This window comes from Sabethes cyaneus, chromosome 2 (assembly GCF_943734655.1).
Source record: "Sabethes cyaneus chromosome 2, idSabCyanKW18_F2, whole genome shotgun sequence".
Taxonomy (NCBI): Eukaryota; Metazoa; Arthropoda; class Insecta; order Diptera; family Culicidae; genus Sabethes; species Sabethes cyaneus.
The window spans coordinates 33,810,944-33,833,632 of record NC_071354.1 but is presented as its reverse complement, the minus strand read 5'-3'; the positions used below and the strand labels follow the sequence as shown (position 1 = coordinate 33,833,632).

Sequence of the window (22,689 nt, the reverse complement as noted above, 5' to 3'; positions counted from 1 at the left end):
TCGAATGAAATAGAGTTGCATCCTTTGAGTTTCCATAAGTGCTTCCAATAATTAATTTAATTTTTCTTCTGGTATCCATGTTGTAAGCTGCTGCACGTTGTGTTCGTGGACTGCAGAACCACTTTACCTAAAAAAAAAATAGCAAGAAACAAAAAGATTAGTGTTTCAATATTAGTATTTAGAAGAATGGGGTTAAATAAAAAGCAAAGAAGGGATAAAATAAAATTTAGGAATGAGGAAATACAGAATTAGAAATTTAACAGCTACTTACCTGAAAGCATGCCACTGATGTCGTCGTCTGAAGTCCACTAATAATTATTCAAAACAAACCGCTAGATGGCCAATGAACGTCACATGTGACAGCATTGACGGAGAAGACAGCATTCGCTACCCGTCCCGCTTCAGGCGAAATCGGATGGTAACCGTAGAGGGCAATAGTAGATAGAGATCACTAGTACTAACACTTCCATTTCAAACAAAAACCGAAATTATATGATTTCATTTTGAAATTGTTATACAAGATAATAAAAAGGCAAGAACAAAAAAATTGAAAGGTTATATAAGCGATTCCACAAGCGTCGTTTAAAATAATTCTATTCAAAGCCTGAATACTGTACAGTGCGTTAAACAACTTGTAAAGCCGAGTACTAATGTTTGAAATTCAAATTGGAAGGAGAGTGAAGTGAAACAAAGGTGGAGTTAGTAGTACTAGTCGAAGGTTAGCAGAAAAGATTGCTACAATGTGATACTGGTCAATCAGTTGAAAAATTGTGATATTGATCGAAATGTTTGAATTTCACTAATGTAGATCGACCCGCCTGGAGTTTTGTCGTGGCTGATCGCGTATATATACACTCAAGTCGCTTTTTACGCGAAGGATACGTCCCTCGTAAAAAAAACCGCGTAAAAAGCGACTTCAGTGTATTTATATAGTAGAAAGGTAAAAATGCTTTTTTCAAATATCAATAACGTGAAAACTGCTCAAAGCAGCAAATCAAATTTTGTATAGATGTTTAGTATTATATTGGCACTTTTTTGAGAAAATGTTTCTTATTGTAGACAACTTTCCCACATGAGCTTGCGGTATCGAGGAAACAAAAAGTGTACTATAGATAGATCGAAATAGATTTTCTACTCTTCCAAAACTGTAGAAAGAATTGCTCCCCTCTTGAAGTGCGAAGAATCGCTATTAATTGGTACGCATTACTTCTTCTCCGGAACACACAGTAGTAGTAATACCAAAGTAATACGAATGGACTGCTCCCTGCCTTCCACTGGCCCATAAATAACACTCTGATGTTGCTGCTGTTACTGCTGCCCCCACCTGACTGCCCAGGTAATCAGAGAATGTCTCACTTAGTTCTTATTCCTCCGTGTAGCAATGAAAATCCTCCCCGGTGCTGTGGGAGGAAACAGGTGGGATGGTTCCGGCACGCCCGCTCGACGGACTCTAGATCCTAGACGGGCGCGTTCATCATCGACATCATTATTTCCTTCGGAGAACTCTCCGATTTCTCTACGGTGTACTTCACAAGCCCTAATTAATCTTTCAGCCTCGCTCATCGTTCTGCTTGCTTGCTCCTCGCAGTGCAGTGCAGGCAGTGTGGCTCGCACAGTAGCGTCGTAATTCGATGGAGGCTTTTGTTCTGCGAGCTGGCTGGAGCTGGCTGGCAGAGGATTATGCCAACGTTTTTACTAGACCACAAGCCAGTTTCCGCAACGGATTTGGATCGTTTGAAATGGGAATCTGGTACGTAAATAGAAATGGGCGGAATGCTTCGGTCAGCATTTGATCCCATTAGTGTCGGATTGCATTCCGGAAACGGACCTCCCTGAACTGACTGGTAAAGTTTCAATCGGAATAAATGTTGACCTATGCCGTTTCGTCGACAATCGACTGGATCGATTGGGGATGTACATTGAAGGCAACCCCTCTGTTTAGTCGATTTTACCTATGATATATGAGAAACCTTAGTGTTTTTAAGCAAAACGTCTTTAAGTGCGTGGTTTTCAACTAGTTGGTGCCCATTTGCTTGAGGTCAATTTAGTACATCAAAACACAACCGTTCGTAATGACTAAACGCCTAATGATATTCAACCTACACCCAAACAAATATTTATCTTTCCCTTGTGGCAGTTATATACATAGTTAAATACAATACATATGTTGCTGATTGGAAGAATTTTACCATAAAAAGTGCTTTATCATAAAAGTGCTAGATTGAATCGTTTCGGTATCTTTGGCGCACTTAGGCCATTACAAATATTTTATAAAGTTTTTGTCCTTCCGGTGTTCGGCTACTGAAGGGGGGGGGGGGGCGAAAAAAAACAAAGTGAATTTTTTAATCGAGCAAAAAAAACATGGATTTTAAGAATTTTTATTTAAGGTTTAAACGTGAAAACCGAATCTATTCTTGCTTATAATATATACGTTATTATTATCTATACAAAACGAGTCAAAAACGAAGGAAAATTTTTTTGGACGATTTTCGGAAATTCTATTGTTCGAATTTACATTTTTGTTTCGTGCTAGAAGCGTTAATTCAACACGGAGACTCATTCTTCAAGTTTTTCAGACTGTAGAGCCCACAGACAATTGATTTTATAAAAAGAAATTTGACCCATATTCTACAAATAATTTTTTTTGCCCCCCGATTTTTCAAGCCAATTTCCAAGGGGGGTGACAAAAACTTTGAATATGATTTGAAATGGCCTTATTGCTTGGAATATAACGAAGTTTTTAATCATTGTTAGCTGAAAAAGCAAGACTGGTGAAAACTAACCCATTTTTCCCATTTTAAATTTTGCTTACCACTTAATGCAAGAAGAAATTGAAAATCAAAATAGGCAAGGCGGGATTGTCACCGAAAGCTACTAAACGTTTAGATTCCGGTAGATAAGCGGAATAAACGGAGCAAATATCGAGGTTAAATTGAAATCAAGTGAAGCGCGAAATGGATTCATATTTACTCTTATTTCTTATTTCTATAACGTGAATAGAAACCGATTTTCTCCGGAGTAGGTATGTAAGCTCCATGGATAAAGTTAGGAAAGAATCATTTCGTACTCTCTTCGAGTTTGCTGTGTTACAAAAACAATTGAAGTCATAAATTTTTTGTAGTTCCAAACTTCAGAGTTCGATTTGATGGTGGAGCTCGATTGATGGAAGTAAGTGGGGATCAAAACGAAAATCCTTCTGAGTTCAGTTTCTAGTATTTTCCGCTATGCCAACGTTGGTTGAAAAACGGAAAATAGAACCAACGCCCGGAAGGACAAGCCACATATACCAATCGAAAAGGTTCGACGGTGAAAAACCCGTTCTTGAGAGGTGGCATCCAGCGTTCTCCACCAAGGGTGGAGAAGGATGCAACTAGAAGCGCTAGTGTAGGTGTCAAGGGCAACGGTATACCTACCGCACCGGACACAGCGATGAACGGCCCGGCGCTAATCAAGGCGATGGAAAAGAATAGAGACCCTACCCCGTTGGTAGCAAAAAGAGCGCTCATATGGCTACCAACGGGGTAGCAGCCCCATAGCGCCGTAAGTACGAAAGATAGAATTATACTTTCTTCAACAATAATGTAGATAATAATTAGCTCTACAATTGTCCTTTACACTACTTTTTCGAATTCTGTATAGTTGAGGCGCTATAGTCAAATGAGCATCTACTGAGCATAAAACCGAGAATGAAGCCTGACCAAAACGCACAACGACCTCGTGGCGCGTGTAGGAGAGGCGAAGTAGGTGACCGTGACGGCGTCTAAGGCAGTACAGACGGACGCCTGCCCGTTGACGGAGTGCCGCAATACGGGCCAGAAGGCCACGAAAAGCGCTACCAGCAGCGGTAAGGCGTCCGCCAAGCGTCTGAGACAGCTCCGGGGGATAGCACCCCTGGTGGACCGAAAAAACGCCTGATCGGTAAAAGCCCTCAGCCTAACGAGTTGACAGAGCTAACCGATGATCCAGCGGGAAGCTCCAAGACGAGTGGGCCGTGGACCGAGGTTAAGGCCAAGAAAAAAGGCAGAGGAAGCACCACTAAAAAACAACTCTTATCCTGAAAACCGAAGTGCGACGCTCTTATCCTGAAAACCGAAGGGTCGAAATACTCACAGGTTCTGAACGCCATGAGAGGAGACGCCCTACTCAGGGATCTGGGTGCGGACGTGCGGAGCATCCACCGCTCACGCACGGGCGACATGATCCTTGAGTTAAAGAAGCACACCACCAAGAAGAGTTCTGCCATACAAGTCCATAGCGGAAGGAGTACTCGAGGACGGAGTGCAGGTACGTGCTCTCACATCAGAAGTGACTCTCCAGCTTAAGAACCTGGATGAGATCACCGAAGTGTGCGAGGTTGTACAAGCTCTTAAAGAGCAAAGTGGAGTGGTGGTGGCAAACGAGGCGGTTCGGCTACGCAAGGGTCCTCGGTAGCCACCATACGACTTCCGCTGGCGGATGGAAACGAAGCCCTGAAAGCTGCTAGGCTAAAAGCGGGGTGGTCGGTATGCCCACTGAGCGTGCTCAAGCAGTAAGAAGCTTGCTTCCAGTGCTTCGAGCACGGACATAAAGCCTGGAACTGCATGTGACCAGATAGGAGCCAATTGTGCAGAAGATGTAGCAGTGCTGACCATAAAGCGAGGGACTGCACGGAACCTCCCAAGTGCCTGATCTGTACCGGTAAACAGGACGCAAAGCACGTAACGGAAGGTCCAAGGTGCCCAGCCGGTGTGCCGGCGACTAAACCACGTTTATAGTGCAAGTGACACAACTCAACCTGAACCACTGCTGCACGGCTCAGTAGCTATAACACCAAGCGGTTTCTGACTCAGCAATGGACATTGCCATAATCTCGCACCCATATCGCGTCCCTGCCGGTTCAAGAGGTTACGTCAACCGCAGAAGACGGATTTGCGGTTGCCAAAGTGTGTGGAGTATTCTACTGCAGCTGTTATGCTCCGCCGAGTTGGTGAATCTAGCAGTTTACGCGGATGGTAGACCAAGTGTCAGTTGTGCCGACTGGTCTAAGGCCGGTGGTTGTGGCGGGCGACTTCAACGCTTGGGCGGTAGAGTGGGGAAGTCGTCGCACGAACCATAGGGGTCGGATTCTGCTTGAGGCTCTGGTAAAACTCAACGCAGACCTGGTCAACGAACGGATCCCGCAAAGGCTTTGTGCCGCGAGCCGAAATGTGTCGGGATAAAACTGGCAGTATTCTGACGGACGATCGTGAGGTGACGGATAGGTGGAAGCAGCACTTCGACGAACACCTGAATGGCGCCCAGGCGGAAAACCATGGCGGCGGGGAAAGCGATTTCGACGGTGCAGCAAACGGGGAAGAGGTGCCAGCCCCAACGATAGGCGAAGTTAAGGAGGCCATCATGCAGCTAAAGAACAACAAGTCAGCTGGAAAAGATGGCATCGGAGCGGAGCTTATTAAAATGGGACCAGAAAAGCTGGCCGTTTGTCTACACCGACTAATTGTTAGAATTTGGGATACGGAACAGCTACCGGAGGAGTGGAAAGATGGGGTTATCTGCCCGATCTACAAAAAGGGCGACAAGTTGGACTGTGAGAACTATCGAGCGATCACCGTTCTCAATGCCGCTTATAAAGTGCTGTCCCAAATCATTTTCCGCCGTCTATCACCAATTGCGAATAGATTTGTGGGAACTTATCAAGCCGGCTTCGTCGAAGGTCGGTCTACAACGGATCAAATATTTACACTGCGGCAAATCCTCCAAAAGGGCCGTGAATACAGAGTTCCCACGCATCATTTATTCGTTGACTTCAAAGCCGCATATGATACCATCGACCGGAAAGAGCTATGGAAAATCATGGACGAGAACAGCTTCCCCAGGAAGCTCATCAAACTGATTAAATCTACGATGGATGGTACGCAGTGCTGTGTTCGGATTTCGGGTGGATTGTCAAGTTCATTCGAATCACACAGAGGGCTTCGTCAAGGTGATGGTCTTTCATGCCTGCTGTTCAACATAGCGCTACAAGGTGTTATGAACCGAGCGGATATCAACACGCGGGGCACGATATTCAACAAATCTAGTCAATTCGTCTGCTTTGCCGATGACATGGATATTATCGGCAGAACATCTGTGGCGGTGGCTGAACAGTACACCAGACTAAAGCGCGAAGCAGAAAAGATTGGGTTAAAGGTAAATACGTCTAAAACAAAGTACATGCTGGCCAGCGGAACCGAGGCCGAACGACACCGCTTGGGCAGTAGTATATTGATCGACGGCGATGAGTTTGAGGTAGTCGATGAATTTGTCTACCTTGGCTCACTGGTAACGGCGGACAATGATACCAGCCGTGAGATTCGGAGGCGTATTATCAGCGGAAGTCGTGCTTACTATGGGCTCCACAAGCAATTGCGGTCGAGCAGACTAAGTCCCCGTACAAAGTGCACCCTGTACAAGACGCTTATTAGACCGGTTGTTCTCTACGGGCATGAAACATGGACAATGCTCGAGGAGGACCTGCGAGTGCTCGGAGTTTTCGAACGACGAGTGCTAAGAACGATCTTCGGCGGCGTACAGGAGAACGGAGTATGGAGGCGGAGGATGAACCATGAACTCGCACAGCTCTATGGCGAACCCAGTATCCAGAAGGTGGCTAAAGCTGGACGGATGCGATGGGCAGGGCATGTTGCAAGAATGCCGGACACCTACCCTGCAAAGATGGTGTTCGCCTCAAATCCGGTAGGAACAAGACGACCAGGAGCGCAGCGAGCAAGATGGTTAGACCAGGTGGAGCGAGATCTGGCGGAGAGTACTCGGTGTCCGAGGAATTGGAGAGCGGTAGCCCTCAACCGAGTTACATGGAGAAATTTTGTTCAACAGGCTTTGTCTTAGGACGGCAAGCCACCTAAGTAAGTAAGTAAGACCTGGTCAACGTCGGCACCACAAGTACCTTCAGTAGGAATGGTGCAGAGTCTATCATTGACGTGACATTCGGCAGTTCTGGTCTGACAGGAGATCGGAGGGTAGACAATGGCTACACTCACAGTGACCATCAGGCGGTCCGCTATGGGGTCAGATAATGAGGCGGCAGGCGACGTGTAGAGCCAACATTCTAATCACCCGCGGATGGAAGACATCATACTTCGATTCAGAAGAACTTGTGGAAGCGATCCAAAGAGAGAGTGGTGATCGCGATATGCCCGATCCGAACGATGATCATTTGGCTGAGTTATTGTCGCGAGCGTGTGACGCTACTTTGCCTAGGAAAGGTCGACCTAGGTATGGGAGGTCACCGGCTTACTGGTGGCCAGAAGAAATTGCGGAACTCCGCGGAGCGTGCTTTCGTGCGAGGAGAATTATGCAAAGAGCTCGTTCGGACGAAGGCAGGTCGGGGAGGAAGCGACGGTTACGAACGAGGAACTCATTGAGATCGCTAAATCCCTAAAAGTGAGCCAGGCACCGGGACCAGACGGAATCCCGAATTTGGCCATTAAAGCGGTTTTTTTGGCGGCTCCCGAATTATTCGGGGCAGTAATGAGTAGATGCCTGGAAGATGGCCACTTTCCTGACAGATGAAAGCGACAGAACTTATTGTCCTATTGCCGAAGCCGGGAAATCCTCCGGGTATCCCCTCGTCACATAGGTCGATCTGTCTACTCGATACTGCTGGCGAAGTGCTGGAGAAGGTTATTCTTAACAAACTCTTACAGTACACTAAGGGTATAAACGGTCTGTCAAGGAACCAATTCGGCTTCCGAAAAGGCAAATCTACGGTGGATGCCATCTTGTCTGTCACTAAGACAGCCGAGGTAGCAATCCAGCGCAAGAGGACCGCTATTGCGCAGTTGTCACGCTCGACGTGAGAAATGCGTTTAATAGCACTAGCTGGGACTCCATTGCCGACTCCATAGCCAAAAAATTATTTCCAGAATCGTGTGCTATGCTACAACACGGAGGACGGTCAGAAGTGCGTTTCAATCACCGCAGAAGTTCCACAAGGTTCCATACTGGGCCCGGTGTTGTGGAACATCATGTATGACGGGGTGTTGAAGCTAAAATTCCCGGTAGGGGTTGTGATTGTCGGCTTTGCGGACGACATCACTTAGGAAGTCTACGGTGAATCTATCAGAGAGGTTGAGTTGACGGCTGCCCATTCTATAAGCGTTGGCGAAGATTGGATGCGCTCCAGGAAACTGGAGCTAGCGCGTCATAAAAAAGATCCTTAAAACTCCTGGGACGTGCGGACGTGGTCGACGACAAGCTCAAGTTCGGGAGCCACGTCGACTATGCCTGCAAGAAGGCTTTCAAAGCTATTTCGGCATTGTCTCGTATGATGTCTAATAGCTCTGCGGTATATGGCAGCAAGCGAAGGCTATTAGCCAACGTGGTCCAACCCATACTCAGATATGGCGGGCCGGTGTGGTCATTGACGTTAGGTACAAAAAGCTATCTAGCTAAGTTGGAAAGCACCTATCGTCTCATGTGCTTGAGAGTGGCGAGTGCGTATCGCACAGTTTCACATGACGCAATCTGCGTCTTAGCGGGTATGATGCCTATTGGCATCATCGTCAGCGAGGACGTAGAGTGCTTCAATCAACGTGGAACTAGGGGCATACGGAGTACCACAAGATCGGCCTCGAGACCACATAGCAGCGGGCATGGTCTTATTCCAAAAAGGGCCGGTGGACACACCGACTTATTTTGGAAGTACCCGGGTGGGTCGGCAGGCGCCACGGCGAAGTCAACTTCCACCTGACACAGATTCTGTCAGGCCATGGTTGTTTTAGACAGTATCTGCACAAGTTTGGGCATGCGGAGTCCCCCGCGTGTCCCGAATGCGTGGATGTTGAGGAAACTGCAGAACATGCATTCTTCATATGCCCTCGTTTCGCGGGCGCGAGAAGCAACATAATGGCAGTGAGTGGTCAGGACACTACTCCGGATAACTTAATCCAAAGCATGTGTTCCAGCTCTGAGGTCTGGGAAGCGGTCAACGCGGCTGCTACCCAGATTGTACTTGAGCTACAAAACCGCTGGAGAGCCGATCAACGTCGAATAAAAAGCCTAATTACCATAGTCCAGTAGTTATCTAATAGAGTGCGTTAAGCACAATAACCCTTCCCTGAAGTAACACCGATAAGGTGGTGCTAGGGGGGATTGAGGCTGGAGACTCGAGTAGGGTTTTAGTGGGTCTGGATCCTCACGCTCCATTAGGGGGGGTCGGAATACCTAACCCCACTCCTTGAGTTGTCTTCTCAGGTGTCTGATAGTACCGTATCTTCTAAGGTGCTCGGTAGATTTTCCTACTCGTAAATTATCGTAATCGTAATCGTAAATCGTTCATTAGATTTCAAAAGGTCATGCCAACCTCTCGAGTTGGCGTGAAATCTGTCACCTTCCTTAGCTCTTCTTCTGTTGTCAGCTCGTGTAGGTTTCTACATAAGACCAATAACGCCTGAGACAAGGCTCTCACGTTCGCCTCCTCGCCGAGGGCTTTTTCAGTAAGCTCCTTGAAGGCTGTGCTCCTGACCGTAGGGTCTTTTTTTAATCCGAATAGCATTTCACCGTTCTGAGTGCTCCTGGTCTTCATCACCTTCGACCCAAGCTTCTTTAAGTCTGGGGTGGCTCTTATTTTTCGGAGGAATTCGGCATATGTCGTTTTGCCCGTTGCAGCAACGATTAAGGCATCGCACAATGGGCAAAAACGAGCTCGTAATCCCAAGAATTAGAAGCCGCTGGTTTGGAATCTCACAAGATACCTAATTGTGCATCGCCTCTTTTTTTCTCCCGACGCTTCTGGCTTTCCTTTTTCTTTCGCTTTTTCTTCATCTCTTTTCGACAGTGTTCGTGTTCTCTACATTCTTTCGTGCTCGACAATAGTGAATGAAATCAAATGTACAGGGTGTTCAATAAGTTCAAATACACTTTAAAAATGTGTTTAAAAAATGAAAATACAAGATATTCTTTTCTGAGTTTCTGATTTTCTGATTTTTATTAAAGCAGTGTTTATTGAGAACCTCTACGACATATTTGGTGGAAGCACCCCTACTTTGTGCTTTATGACGACTCAAGTAACAATTTTACACTCTTATGATGGCGTTTAAGACCAAAATTGGTCATGAAGATCGCCATAAGAGTACAATAAAACTCCCATTGTTGCTTGGGGAGCTTCTCAAAAGTATCAAACGCGGAACGCACCTGGTCCGTGGGCCACTCGTCTCAAATCTTGGAAATGAGCTTCTTAAATTGGTCCATAGTTCTCACTTTATGTTCGCTCTGCTTGGCCAGCATGTACGGCCATACATAATAGTCCAGGGGATTAGGATCCGGGAAACTGAGAGGCCACAAAGTTTTATCGAGAAAATCAGTCAAATTCTCTCGACACTACGCTTGGACGATATTCGCCATGTGGGCCGGTGCGCCGTCCTATTGAAAGACGTAATGATGTTTCCCGTTAAGGCCACAACCTTCTCCAGAACCTCGGTCTTATAGTATGGGGCATTGATTTTCACGTTTTTCTCGATAAACATCAGTGAAAGCTTCCCACGCTTGGATACGGCCCCCAAACTATCACCGACACGGCGCTCTGGAACTGCGGGATGTGGGACGGGGGGATGCTGGCCAACGTCGGTGCTCTCAGCCGATCACACGGTGTTCAAAATACCGTTATTAAAAAATAAAATAGGTCATTTAAACGGAAAATGCCAGTTGGTTTGTATTGCCATCCTACACCTCTGAGCCAAATTTAAAAAAAAATTGATCGACGAATTTTTGAGTTACGCCCTTTTGTAGTTTTAAAGAACAGATTGCTCATATAAAGTAAAAAAAATCTTCAATCACAGTTCCAAAATGAACGTAAATCACAGCCGGTATTGATTTTTTTATGCGGTATTGGGACTAACCGGAAATGTTTCGGATTAAGTTATCGCTGTGGAAAATAGCCAGTATCGAACATGAACAAATACTTATTATGCGACACCCCAGATTACGCCAGAATTCAAAAACTTGATCACTGACCTTCTGATCAACTACCTAGCACCGCGTTGGTTTTATCTGGACATGTTCCGGGGACTTCCGGGAACACCCAGACAAGTGGCCAATTTCGTCCATGAACAAAAACCTATCGTGCGATACCTTAAATGACACTAGAATTCAATAACTAGATCAATGGAAGCCAAATCTGCTATCTAGGGTTAGTTTTGGTCATATCTGGACATATTCGAGGGACCCCGGGAACCCCTGGGAAGTCAATAACACAGTGTGGTACATTTTTGATAATAAAGACATGTTCGGAATTGGCCATTGTGGTTCTTAAGTTGGCTTACTTGGATCTATTTTAAAAGTTTTAGTGTGATTTAAGGTGTCGTATGATGACTTTTTGTTCATGCTCGGAATTGGTCATTTCCTAGGGTTTTCCGGAGTCCCCCAAACATGCCCAGATATGACCAAACCTGAGCCTAGATTGCAAATTTGGCTTTCATTGATCTAGTTATTGAATTCTAGTGTGATTTAAGGTGCCTCACGATAAGTTTTTGTTTATGGACAAAACTGGCCACTGGTCAGTCAGGCCAAAACTCCTAAAATGGTTGGCAATGGGCATATGTTGCATAAAAATCAATACCGGCTGTAATTTACGTTCATTTTGGAAGTGTAATTGAATTCGTCGATCGATTTTTTAAAAATTTGGCTCAGAGGTGTAGGATGGCAAAACAACCCAACTGGCATTTTCCGTTTAAATGACCTATTTTATTTTTAATAACGGTATTTTGAACACCGTAGATCATTTTGAACATTGTGTGGCTGTTGCAAGATGAAGAGTTTCTCATCAGAAAACACGAACTCCTCACCAGCGTGCCGCGAAAGTATCGGTTTTGCTCTGTCCAGTCTCTTCTTCGTTGTAGCCTCCATTACCCCGTGAACCTTACGTTTCTCGTACGACTTGCATCCCAGGTCCTTCGGGTAGTCCCGATCGACACATCCAGGTCAACAGCGGTCTTGCGGATTGAGCGGTTCAATTTTCGACGGACCCGCTCCCTAAGGGGCCATCCAGATACCACGTGGACAGAAAAATACCAATTTTGAAGCCCCCCGTCCCCCTCCGTGGACAAACGTGGACATTGACTCAACTCCCACCCCCCTCCCCTGTTTGTCCACGTGGACATTTTTTTCTTATGTAAAGTTTAACAGAACAGTAAAGCATGGTGCTAAATTTTGTTTTCAACTTGATTTATGCCCTATTTACTAAAAAAAAGTTTACGTGAATGGAAGCTCTAGTCTAAAGGCCCCAACTCAAATCGTTGCAGAAATTTGAGTTTTTCCATAGACTTTCTGTCAAATTTCCGCAGCGTATTAAAATCCGTATGCAAGGTTTTAGGATCTTAATTCTTATGATCTTGTCTACTGCAAATCATTATCGAGTGGAAGAAAGTCCGTTTTAGCTTGACTTTCGCTTGACGATTCTTCTCTGTCCAGAGTATCCCTGTCTAACCAGAGCACCTCAGCTTGGCCGTCAACTTCAACACAATAAACGACCTTTCCGACGCGATGTGGTTCATATAATTTTTTGAATCCTTTTGGAAATACGCTGCCCCTTGATGCCCTTTTTGTGGAGTTCTGCATTTGATTTTGAGGCAAAATGCAATCCACATTTGGTGCAAGCGCGACCTAAATGATAAATGAGTCCCGTGATTCGTGGGTTTAATTCAGTGACACTTCTGGAGTGATTCGCGATAAGGGCGCAACTAGTAAAGTGTAAACAGTTTCGCTCTTTACTATCGCCTGTTTACAAAACGATTTGCAAATAAGCCTGTTACTTCATAACAAAGAAAGCGGCTAAACTCTGAATTTTCTTTTGTTTTGATTAAACACTTTTATCGCCCATCACTAAAAACGTGTTTTAAATAATTCTAACGATTGAAACAGAAGAAAGGATTCTTGCCATGGATATTATCAGTGATTTTAAGGCTGATGGTGTAATAAAACGATTTGTTTACAATTTGCTAGTTGAGCCCCAATCGTGAATCACTCCGGATATATAATTAATGCCATATTTTTTCTAACTTCTTTCTTTTATGAAAAAAAAAATTGTCCACGTGGACATTTTCAATACCCCCTCCCCCCCTTCCGTGGACATCTTCATACCCCCCACCCCCCTCCAAGCTGTCCACGTGGTATATGGACGGCCCCTAACCACCTTGATGGCTGCTGGCATCCTCGCCGAACGCGGCCGCCCGGATAAAGCACACATCATTGAAGAATAAAGAAAACAGCAGCGGTCCCAGGTTACTCCCCTGCGGAACACCAGACATAGCAATGAAACGGTCAGACTCAATGTGGCCTAATCTAACAGAAAGCGTGCGGTCGACGAAATAATATTACAGCCACTCAGTAAAATGTATTGAAGCTCCGAAGCGTTCAATTTTAGCTAATATGATAGAGTGATCGACACGATCGAACGCAGCTTTCAAATCAGTGTAAGTAGTGTCCACTTGCACGCCATTTTCCATGCTTTTAATGCTATACGATGTGAAGTGCAGTAAATTTGTCGTCGTTGATCTGCCAGGGTAGAAGCCATGCTGATCCATGGAGATATGACTTGAACTCTCGTAGTAGTACATTTCCAACCAGTATTTCAAATAATTTTGATACAGCAGAGAGAGAGAGAGGTAATTCCTCGATAGTCAACTATATCGAGTTTGTCTCCTTTTTTTAACACAGGAAACATAACCGATTTTTTTTCCAGCACGCAGGGAATATTGCTTGCGACAACGATTGGCTAAATATCATTGTTAGCGGGACACATAGCGCAGTCGCACATTTTTTCTGGATAATAGCTGGAATACTGTCTGGGCCACTTGATGTTGAAGGTGTTACCTTTTTATAGCTTCAAGTACATCTTCGTCGGAAAAACTAATACCACTCAAGTTTATTACATCACGAGGGACGTTGCTAAGGGAATTTTCTATTTGTGTCCAACTAGCCGAAGTCGAATTGAACACGCTCGAAAAGTGTTTCGCAAACAAAGTGTAGATGCCATTAGATGTAATAGAGCTTTCATTTCCCAAAAACATACTGGAAGACCACTTTCTTTGCGCTTACTGTTTACGAATGTCCAAAACTGTTTTGGATTCTGACTGAGCTCTGGCTGTGTACGTAACACATGCCTAGAATACAGAAAACGGTTATAGATTCTATAATTCCTGCTTGCGGTAGTAAACACAAGTTTTGTCGTCGGCTTTCGTCGTCTTGTATAATTTCCGAGCGCTGCTGCCCTTAACCGCTTGAGCTCCCGAAGTCGTCGGTTGGACCATGGAGGTTTTGGCTGGGACGAGGCGATGGAACAAAGCTATTAAACTGCTGTTTCAGTGTCAACGAAAATAATTCTACTCTGCCATTAACGTCACTTGCTTGGTTCGTCGATTGTCAGTAGAGTATTCAGGAGCCCGGTAAAATCAGTTTAAAAAAAATTGAATTGCCTAGTATCAGACAACTCTTCAAAGTGTATTTGTTGTGCGCATACTAATGTAAGTAAGAGGGGATGGTGATGCGGATCAATACCAAGTAACGACTCACACGCTTCAGCGATGTTGTAGCTCATTGATGCTTCCTCATTCACGAAAACGAGGTCCAGGGTTCGTTTCCGCCTATTTATGACCATACATATTTGTATCGTATTGAGTAAAGACATACCGTCTAATAGCACAACACTAGATCTGCTAAAACTGGATTCAGAAGGATCAGCAAAAATACGACCGGAGTGGCTGGGTTTCCAAACCAGGCCTGGTTGGTTATAGTCTCCGAACAGCAAATGAGTAGTACGAAATGAAAATGAGTTTACTATAGTAAGCGTCGCATCGATATGCTTTGCACATGATGCGCACTTACACAACGATAAAAAGTTGTATTCGAACTTATTGAACACCCTGTAAATCATTTACTGATTTTGAATTACCGACAACAGTAATCGAAATTACAATAAACATTGCTCCGAAGTGTAAACAAGAGTAAGATGTTGCTCCGAAGTGCCTGGTTTTGGCGCTTCCTTCAGCCTGGTTTTGGTTAGTTTTAAAAACTAACAGTTTAAAAATCTAAGCTTTGAGATCAGTCACGAGAATATCATCAAAAAATATCAGTCACGGGCAAGAAAATTGACTGACAGGTTAGTCTAACAATCATTCAGCACTACGATTCATGAATGAATTGCTTTGAAGGGTAAAAAACTAAGAAAGACAAACGCTGTCAGTAGTTCGGTACTCATGTCTATGGACTGACTGATAAAAGAATACTGCCAGGGGTAAAACTGATGAGCTGAATGCGTTTATATATTCACCTTCATGCAGGGCTGTCAATTTTTCGAGTATTGGTAAATAACACTAGATCTGAATTTCAGGCCTTTTTTGGCACTGATAAAAAATTGAATAACAAATTTTTGTGCTTAGTGCACATTTGGAACGGTGAAGGAAATTGATGATTAATTAATTGCAGCTCAAATAAATACGTATGTGACGACGAATGCAGCTGGTTAAAAGATCCGTTCAAAATATTTCCAGCACCCGTTGGACTGTCGCCAGCTCCCGAGCTGCATTTCACGGCTCTTCTGTAAAGTGGGAAACTTTCCCCACATCGTGCCTAGCAGCTGCTGGCAAACAGCAGCTGCATTTGGCAAAAGTTCACCGCTCGTTTAAAGTTGAGTTCCATAATTATCTCCCACCCGAATTGTCCGAAGCGGGCTGCTGATACTGCTAGTGCTGCCAGCTGATAAGCATAGCAGGAAAAACTCTCCGTGTTTGTCGGATTTCCGCAAACAGTACGAATCAGCTGCAATTTATCCGTCTCCGTCTTCACCAGACGCGACTGTCGTCCAGCTGATGCTCACCGAGCATCATCAGTTTTCGACCCGGCGACAGTTAAGCGCACTGATTTAAATCAGAACCTTGGCAAACACAATGCGCCCACCGCCGTCGCCGGTCGCCGTCGTCGGAATAAACCGGAAATCGGTGAGAGATTTCCCAGTCCCACTGATTGCTAGCTGCCAAGGCGAGCGGACTCTGCAAACGAATGGTCATATCGCCATTGGCGAGGATGGCCAGTATCTTGGGGTGTGTAGAAATTTGTGCAGACGGAAGCGACGATGAATGCAAGAATCGTGAAAAATGGTCGCAAAAAATTCCAATCACATGACGGAAATTGGTTTTCATAACATCCGGCCAAGACGGCTAGGTTTAGTAAGGGTTTTGCGTTTGTGGTAGCGCCTGATGCTGGTGGTCAGAATATGGCAAGAGGCGAGGCCCGCAGGTAAGCACGGCGATGAATGTTTTGCACAGTTTTGCTGGATCTGCTACCAGGACGCGTCGCGTCCTCGGTAGTACCATATCGGAGTATTTTCTCGCTGTGTTTCGGCTCATTTTGCCTTCTCGTCCTACGACGGAAGCAACATGCTTCCGCTGACACTTTTCTGTTTGCCAGCCCGGCAAGGTGGCTTGATTTCGATTTCGACCAGCCGGCTGGCGATCTGGGCATTGGTTAATGGAACTTGGAGTCGGTCTTTTCCGGGTTCAACGTCAACATTCGGACATTTTTCTGTTTTATTTTTATTTTTACACTGCTTCTGTGTGTACCAGAACTAAACCTTAGTTGGGTGCCTGGTGTCTGGTCAAAACACAATTCATTTGTACCAGACAAAGTTAACATCCACTTTTAGGCTTTATGTAAAATTATTTCAACAATCTGTATCCAATTAATATTCCGTTTTTAAGAGTGATTGTTATTGTATCATGTCTAATTAAATCTCATATCCCATTCAAAATCCGAGACTGAAGAATTACTCATTTACCTCCCAGTCAGACTGTCGATCATTCTATTTGACTGTTCAATGAGCTATTCTCAACAACAACAACAGAAACAGAAATGGCAACAAAACGAAGGATTTTTTCTGTGTTGATAAAAAAAAAGTCCATTCAATCCACTTCAGCGCATCCCGGCTGCAATCCTGCTGCTGCGTGGCTATCCATTTCCAGTCTAGCACTTCAGCCCGGAAGCCCGACAGTGATGCGTTCGATCACTCACTCACTCACTCGGTCGTCCATTTGACTATTTTGCCTGCCCCGGCTTCTCAAGCCTTCGTCGTCGCCGTCGTCGTCATCGCCATCGCCATCATCATCGATAATGATGAGGAGATGAAAATGCTGAATAACGAACGCGCCACTGCTGCTGCTGCTGCTCTGTTGCACTTCTTCTCCGGCCAGGTGGAATAAAAATCCGGCACATTTGCAGTTGTGTGGGCCTCTTCGGGGTCGATTGGGACTGGCGCGCCGGTCCTTGACTGCACTTTGCCATTCAGTAAATATTCTCGCTTGAATCGACTTTTTCCCATTTTCCGAACGCCAGTTGATTACACACTTAAGTAGTGTGGAGGCAAGCTGGGAGGCACACGGCACACGGGTCGGCCGGGACCCGATATCGAACGGCTGCGTTTGCTGGCGGCAGCAGCTGGAACCGAACAACTGCTGGGCTGCTGGGAACTGGGCGCATCCGAAGGGGTCAAATTGAATTTCCACGGGCACCGAAGGAGACGAGTGGTTTCCATTATACCTGCCTTGCTTTTGTGGTTAGCCTTCCGGTTGTAGAAGGAATGACTTTGGCAGCCACAGCCGAACAGAACCACACAGCTGCTGGTTGGCTCAGCTCAGGTGAATTGAATTAGTTTTCGGGATAATGGTTCGATGAATACTTTATACCGAACTGAATGGGAAGGAACGGTTCTTCAAAAGCGATCCGTTTCTGAAAGGATATCGAACTGAATGGGAGTAAAATTCCGAGATGAAAAATTATGAAGGCTAATTTAAATATGGTTTACAATGCGAATGCCTTCCAATATCTTCGATATTGAAGGGTCGACGTTTGCCGGCAATAAAATGGAAGAATGAGCTTTGCTTTCAGGATCGGAAAATAATCTGATGCTTTATTTTTTTTTTCTTTTCCTTTAATTTCAGTTCATCGCTACCCAGGTGTTCCTGTTTATTGTGACCGTGGCTGGATCGGCCATTATTCTAGACTTCTCCACCGTGAACTCCAGCATCCAGCCGTTGATTCGTCAAACCATGATTCGCTTCATTATGACCTCGGAGGACCCACGTTCGGCTGCCGCACTCAAGCTGATCCAGGAAAATGTGAGCTTTTCTATATCCAACCTAGTAGAGTAGAGGGTATGGGCGATGTAAATCTTAGCTCCGAACGAGCAATTCATTATAGACGACTATTTATTTTCCTACCATTCAGCGACGAACAATTCCCGAGCTATTGAACGTTGAGGCTGAAATCGAACCCGATAATGGTTGTTTGTCTACCGAGCAGAAGCCGGGATAAATGGGGGAAAAACTCTAATGATTTCCATCCACTAACTTGAATATCCATTTCCGGTAAAGTCGGTAAACAAAACGGTGCAGTGAACCAGTGTCTCGTTTTCGGTTTCAATTAAGTTTGCTTCGCAAAATAATGCTATTGAATTGTCTATCGAAATATCGGAAACCCATTTCTGAGCAGAGGGTTTGTCTAACGAAACGGGTCTGATTATTGAGCCACCTTCATTCAGCTTCATAGCACTGAGTTTAAATCTTAAATATAAAATATATCTTCAATTGCGATGGTAAATGTTAAAAATGGAAAAATCTTCTAACAAAAATCTTTTAATTACAAAATTTCGCTGTCAATTTCTAATGAGAAGTTTCAAATAATTCCTACTAGAAATGTGATGCACAGTTTTGATTGCATTGAAATCACCCATTAATGGAGGCGCACGGCTTTTTATATTATAGCCCACCGTACAGCTCCAAGGACGGGTGAATAACTGAAATAATTAAACTTGTGCCGTTTTACCGCTGAGAATTGTCTGCAAAAAAGAGTTTCTAATTGATATCTAATATTTACCTTACAAAAACAATTTATTTCAATGAAATCCATTAATTCCAAAGAAAGAAGCAGTGTTTTGGATTAGCAGTTGAGACGTGTTTTCCCAATTTGTGAAAATTTCATTTAAAAACTAATAACTTTTCACCTGTGCCGATCAAGTTTCTTAGTTTTCGATTGTTAGCACAGCGAGAATTTTTTTATGTAGGATAGAAATGTTAAAAATCAGCATTACGTACAGATATGCATGCTAATAAATCGTAAATTGCATTAAGCGCAATACTGGCATATCCGTACCATTTTGAAGGTGATATACGTTATGAGGAATAATTATACTCGTTTCGTCTATGTAGGTATTCATATACGATAATATCCGATTAAGCGCGACTCTCTCCGTACTGTTATACAACTCTGTGAAGAAAATCGTATCTGTGTCAGTTACTATCATTATATACGATTGAAAACCAACTTGAGCGCAATTTATTGACGATTCCAAATTTGTTACAAGTCATTTACAATAATTTTAGTACAATAATGTGCGATTTGGTGCCAGCTGGGAGACTTTTTGGCGTGTCTCGACTTTACTTTTTGAATTTTAAATTTTCGATTTTCCATTTAATTTCCATTTTTGAACGTTAAACTTTTTGAATTTTCGACATTTCGACGATTTCAACTTGCGGTTCTCCGATTTTTTATACTTTTTGACTTTGTGACTATCACTTTTCAATGTTCAAAATTTGGACTTGGTTTACATCCCAAGCAGCACAATTTTAGCACTTCTAGTTGCATCAACCTATTTATAACCGGATTTATATCGGTTGCCACAACTACTTTGTAACAACTGTGTTAGTAGGGATACTTTCGGTTTGATTTCAACATTTATCAAAATTGCGATTTTATTAACTTTTTGAATTTTTTTTAATTGTATTACATCTTTAAATTAAGGTCTGTTTTAATGTTTCGAAGTTTGATATTTAGACTTTTTGATTTTGACACTTCGAATTTACAATTTTTTTCCATACTTTTCGATCTTTTGTTTTTCGCCTTTTCATCTGTTCAACTTAAAAATATTACATCTCTCGGATTTTCAACATTTCGATTTCTTGATTTTAGCATATTAATACTGTTTCACTTGTCGCCTGACTTTTTGAATTTCAGTATATTTTTTGACTTTAAACTTCTAAGCTTTCTAAGTTACAAACTTTTCGATTTTTAGATTCTGGGTTTTAGACTGTTGAATCTTTGAGTTTATGGATTGTCGCCGTGTCGACTTTTTGACTTTTAGATTTCACGAGCTTGATTTTGCGGCATCTAACGTTTGAAAATATAATCTTTTCAACTCGTCGATTTTTAAAATTTTCGACATTCCGACTTTATGACTATTTTTAGGTTTTTGATCTTTTCAACTTTTCGAATTTTCATTTCATTTCGATTTTACAATTTGATGACTTGTAGGCTTTTCAACTCTATGATTTTTGTCTTTGTGACTTTTCAACTTTTCGATTTTTAGACATTTCCTGTTTTCGGCTTTTCGAATGTTAGAATGTTCGACTGTTCAGCTTTTCGACTCTTCGGTTTTACGGTTTTTTCTAGCGTTTCGTCTTTTTCACTTATAGACTTTTTAAATTACCGACAGTTTTCGAAAATTCGTTTTTCTGCTGTTAGACATACTGACTTAGTCTGAAAAGTCGACTCAACTTGTAGATATTTTAACTTTTCGCCTTGTCGACTATTCGAGTTTATAACTTTTTGGTATTTCGACCTTTCGGATGTTTAACTTTTTCGACCTTTCAACTTTTCGAATGATAGAATATTAGACTTTTCAGTTTTTCGACATTTTCGCTTCCAGTTTCTTCGATATTTTCTATTATTTGTTTCTTTTTTTTATTTTTCGACTTTTCAGCTTTTAGGCGTTTTTTAGTTTTATACTTTTCGCCTTATTGATTTTTCGATTTTTTATTGCTTAATGTATTGACCTTTCTAAAGTTTGACTTATTGCGTTTTCAATTGTTTGGCTTTCGACCATTTCGTCTTTTCGAATGTTCGACTTTTCAATTCTTCGAATTTACGATTGCTAGACTTAACGGCCTTTCTACTTTTCAGCTTTTTGACCTTTCCATATTTTCGAATATTTGTATATTTTTACTTTCCGATTTTTCTACTTTCAGACGCTTAGAGATAACAACTTACTACTACCTTGTCGACTTTTCGATTTTTCTATTTGTTGTTTTTTCAATTTTTCGACAGACAGACAGACAGACAGACAGACAGACAGACAGACAGACAGACAGACAGACAGACAGACAGACAGACAGACAGACAGACAGACAGACAGACAGACAGACAGACAGACAGACAGACAGACAGACAGACAGACAGACAGACAGACAGACAGACAGACAGACAGACAGACAGACAGACAGACAGACAGACAGACAGACAGACAGACAGACAGACAGACAGACAGACAGACAGACAGACAGACAGACAGACAGACAGACAGACAGACAGACAGACAGACAGACAGACAGACAGACAGACAGACAGACAGACAGACAGACAGACAGACAGACAGACAGACAGACAGACAGACAGACAGACAGACAGACAGACAGACAGACAGACAGACAGACAGACAGACAGACAGACAGACAGACAGACAGACAGACAGACAGACAGACAGACAGACAGACAGACAGACAGACAGACAGACAGACAGACAGACAGACAGACAGACAGACAGACAGACAGACAGACAGACAGACAGACAGACAGACAGACAGACAGACAGACAGACAGACAGACAGACAGACAGACAGACAGACAGACAGACAGACAGACAGACAGACAGACAGACAGACAGACAGACAGACAGACAGACAGACAGACAGACAGACAGACAGACAGACAGACAGACAGACAGACAGACAGACAGACAGACAGACAGACAGACAGACAGACAGACAGACAGACAGACAGACAGACAGACAGACAGACAGACAGACAGACAGACAGACAGACAGACAGACAGACAGACAGACAGACAGACAGACAGACAGACAGACAGACAGACAGACAGACAGACAGACAGACAGACAGACAGACAGACAGACAGACAGACAGACAGACAGACAGACAGACAGACAGACAGACAGACAGACAGACAGACAGACAGACAGACAGACAGACAGACAGACAGACAGACAGACAGACAGACAGACAGACAGACAGACAGACAGACAGACAGACAGACAGACAGACAGACAGACAGACAGACAGACAGACAGACAGACAGACAGACAGACAGACAGACAGACAGACAGACAGACAGACAGACAGACAGACAGACAGACAGACAGACAGACAGACAGACAGACAGACAGACAGACAGACAGACAGACAGACAGACAGACAGACAGACAGACAGACAGACAGACAGACAGACAGACAGACAGACAGACAGACAGACAGACAGACAGACAGACAGACAGACAGACAGACAGACAGACAGACAGACAGACAGACAGACAGACAGACAGACAGACAGACAGACAGACAGACAGACAGACAGACAGACAGACAGACAGACAGACAGACAGACAGACAGACAGACAGACAGACAGACAGACAGACAGACAGACAGACAGACAGACAGACAGACAGACAGACAGACAGACAGACAGACAGACAGACAGACAGACAGACAGACAGACAGACAGACAGACAGACAGACAGACAGACAGACAGACAGACAGACAGACAGACAGACAGACAGACAGACAGACAGACAGACAGACAGACAGACAGACA

The 22,689-nt window shown here is 43.8% G+C and overlaps 1 protein-coding gene across 1 annotated transcript in view; it reads left to right on the top strand.

Moving 5' to 3' along the window:
• Positions 1–22,689, top strand: part of LOC128734649 (tetraspanin-2A) — a 130,242-nt gene that overhangs the window by 89,486 nt on the left and 18,067 nt on the right. The window contains exon 3 of the mRNA XM_053828936.1: positions 17,967–18,143. Within this exon, the coding sequence (XP_053684911.1) occupies positions 17,967–18,143 (177 nt within the window). The remainder of the gene's footprint in view (positions 1–17,966; positions 18,144–22,689) is intronic.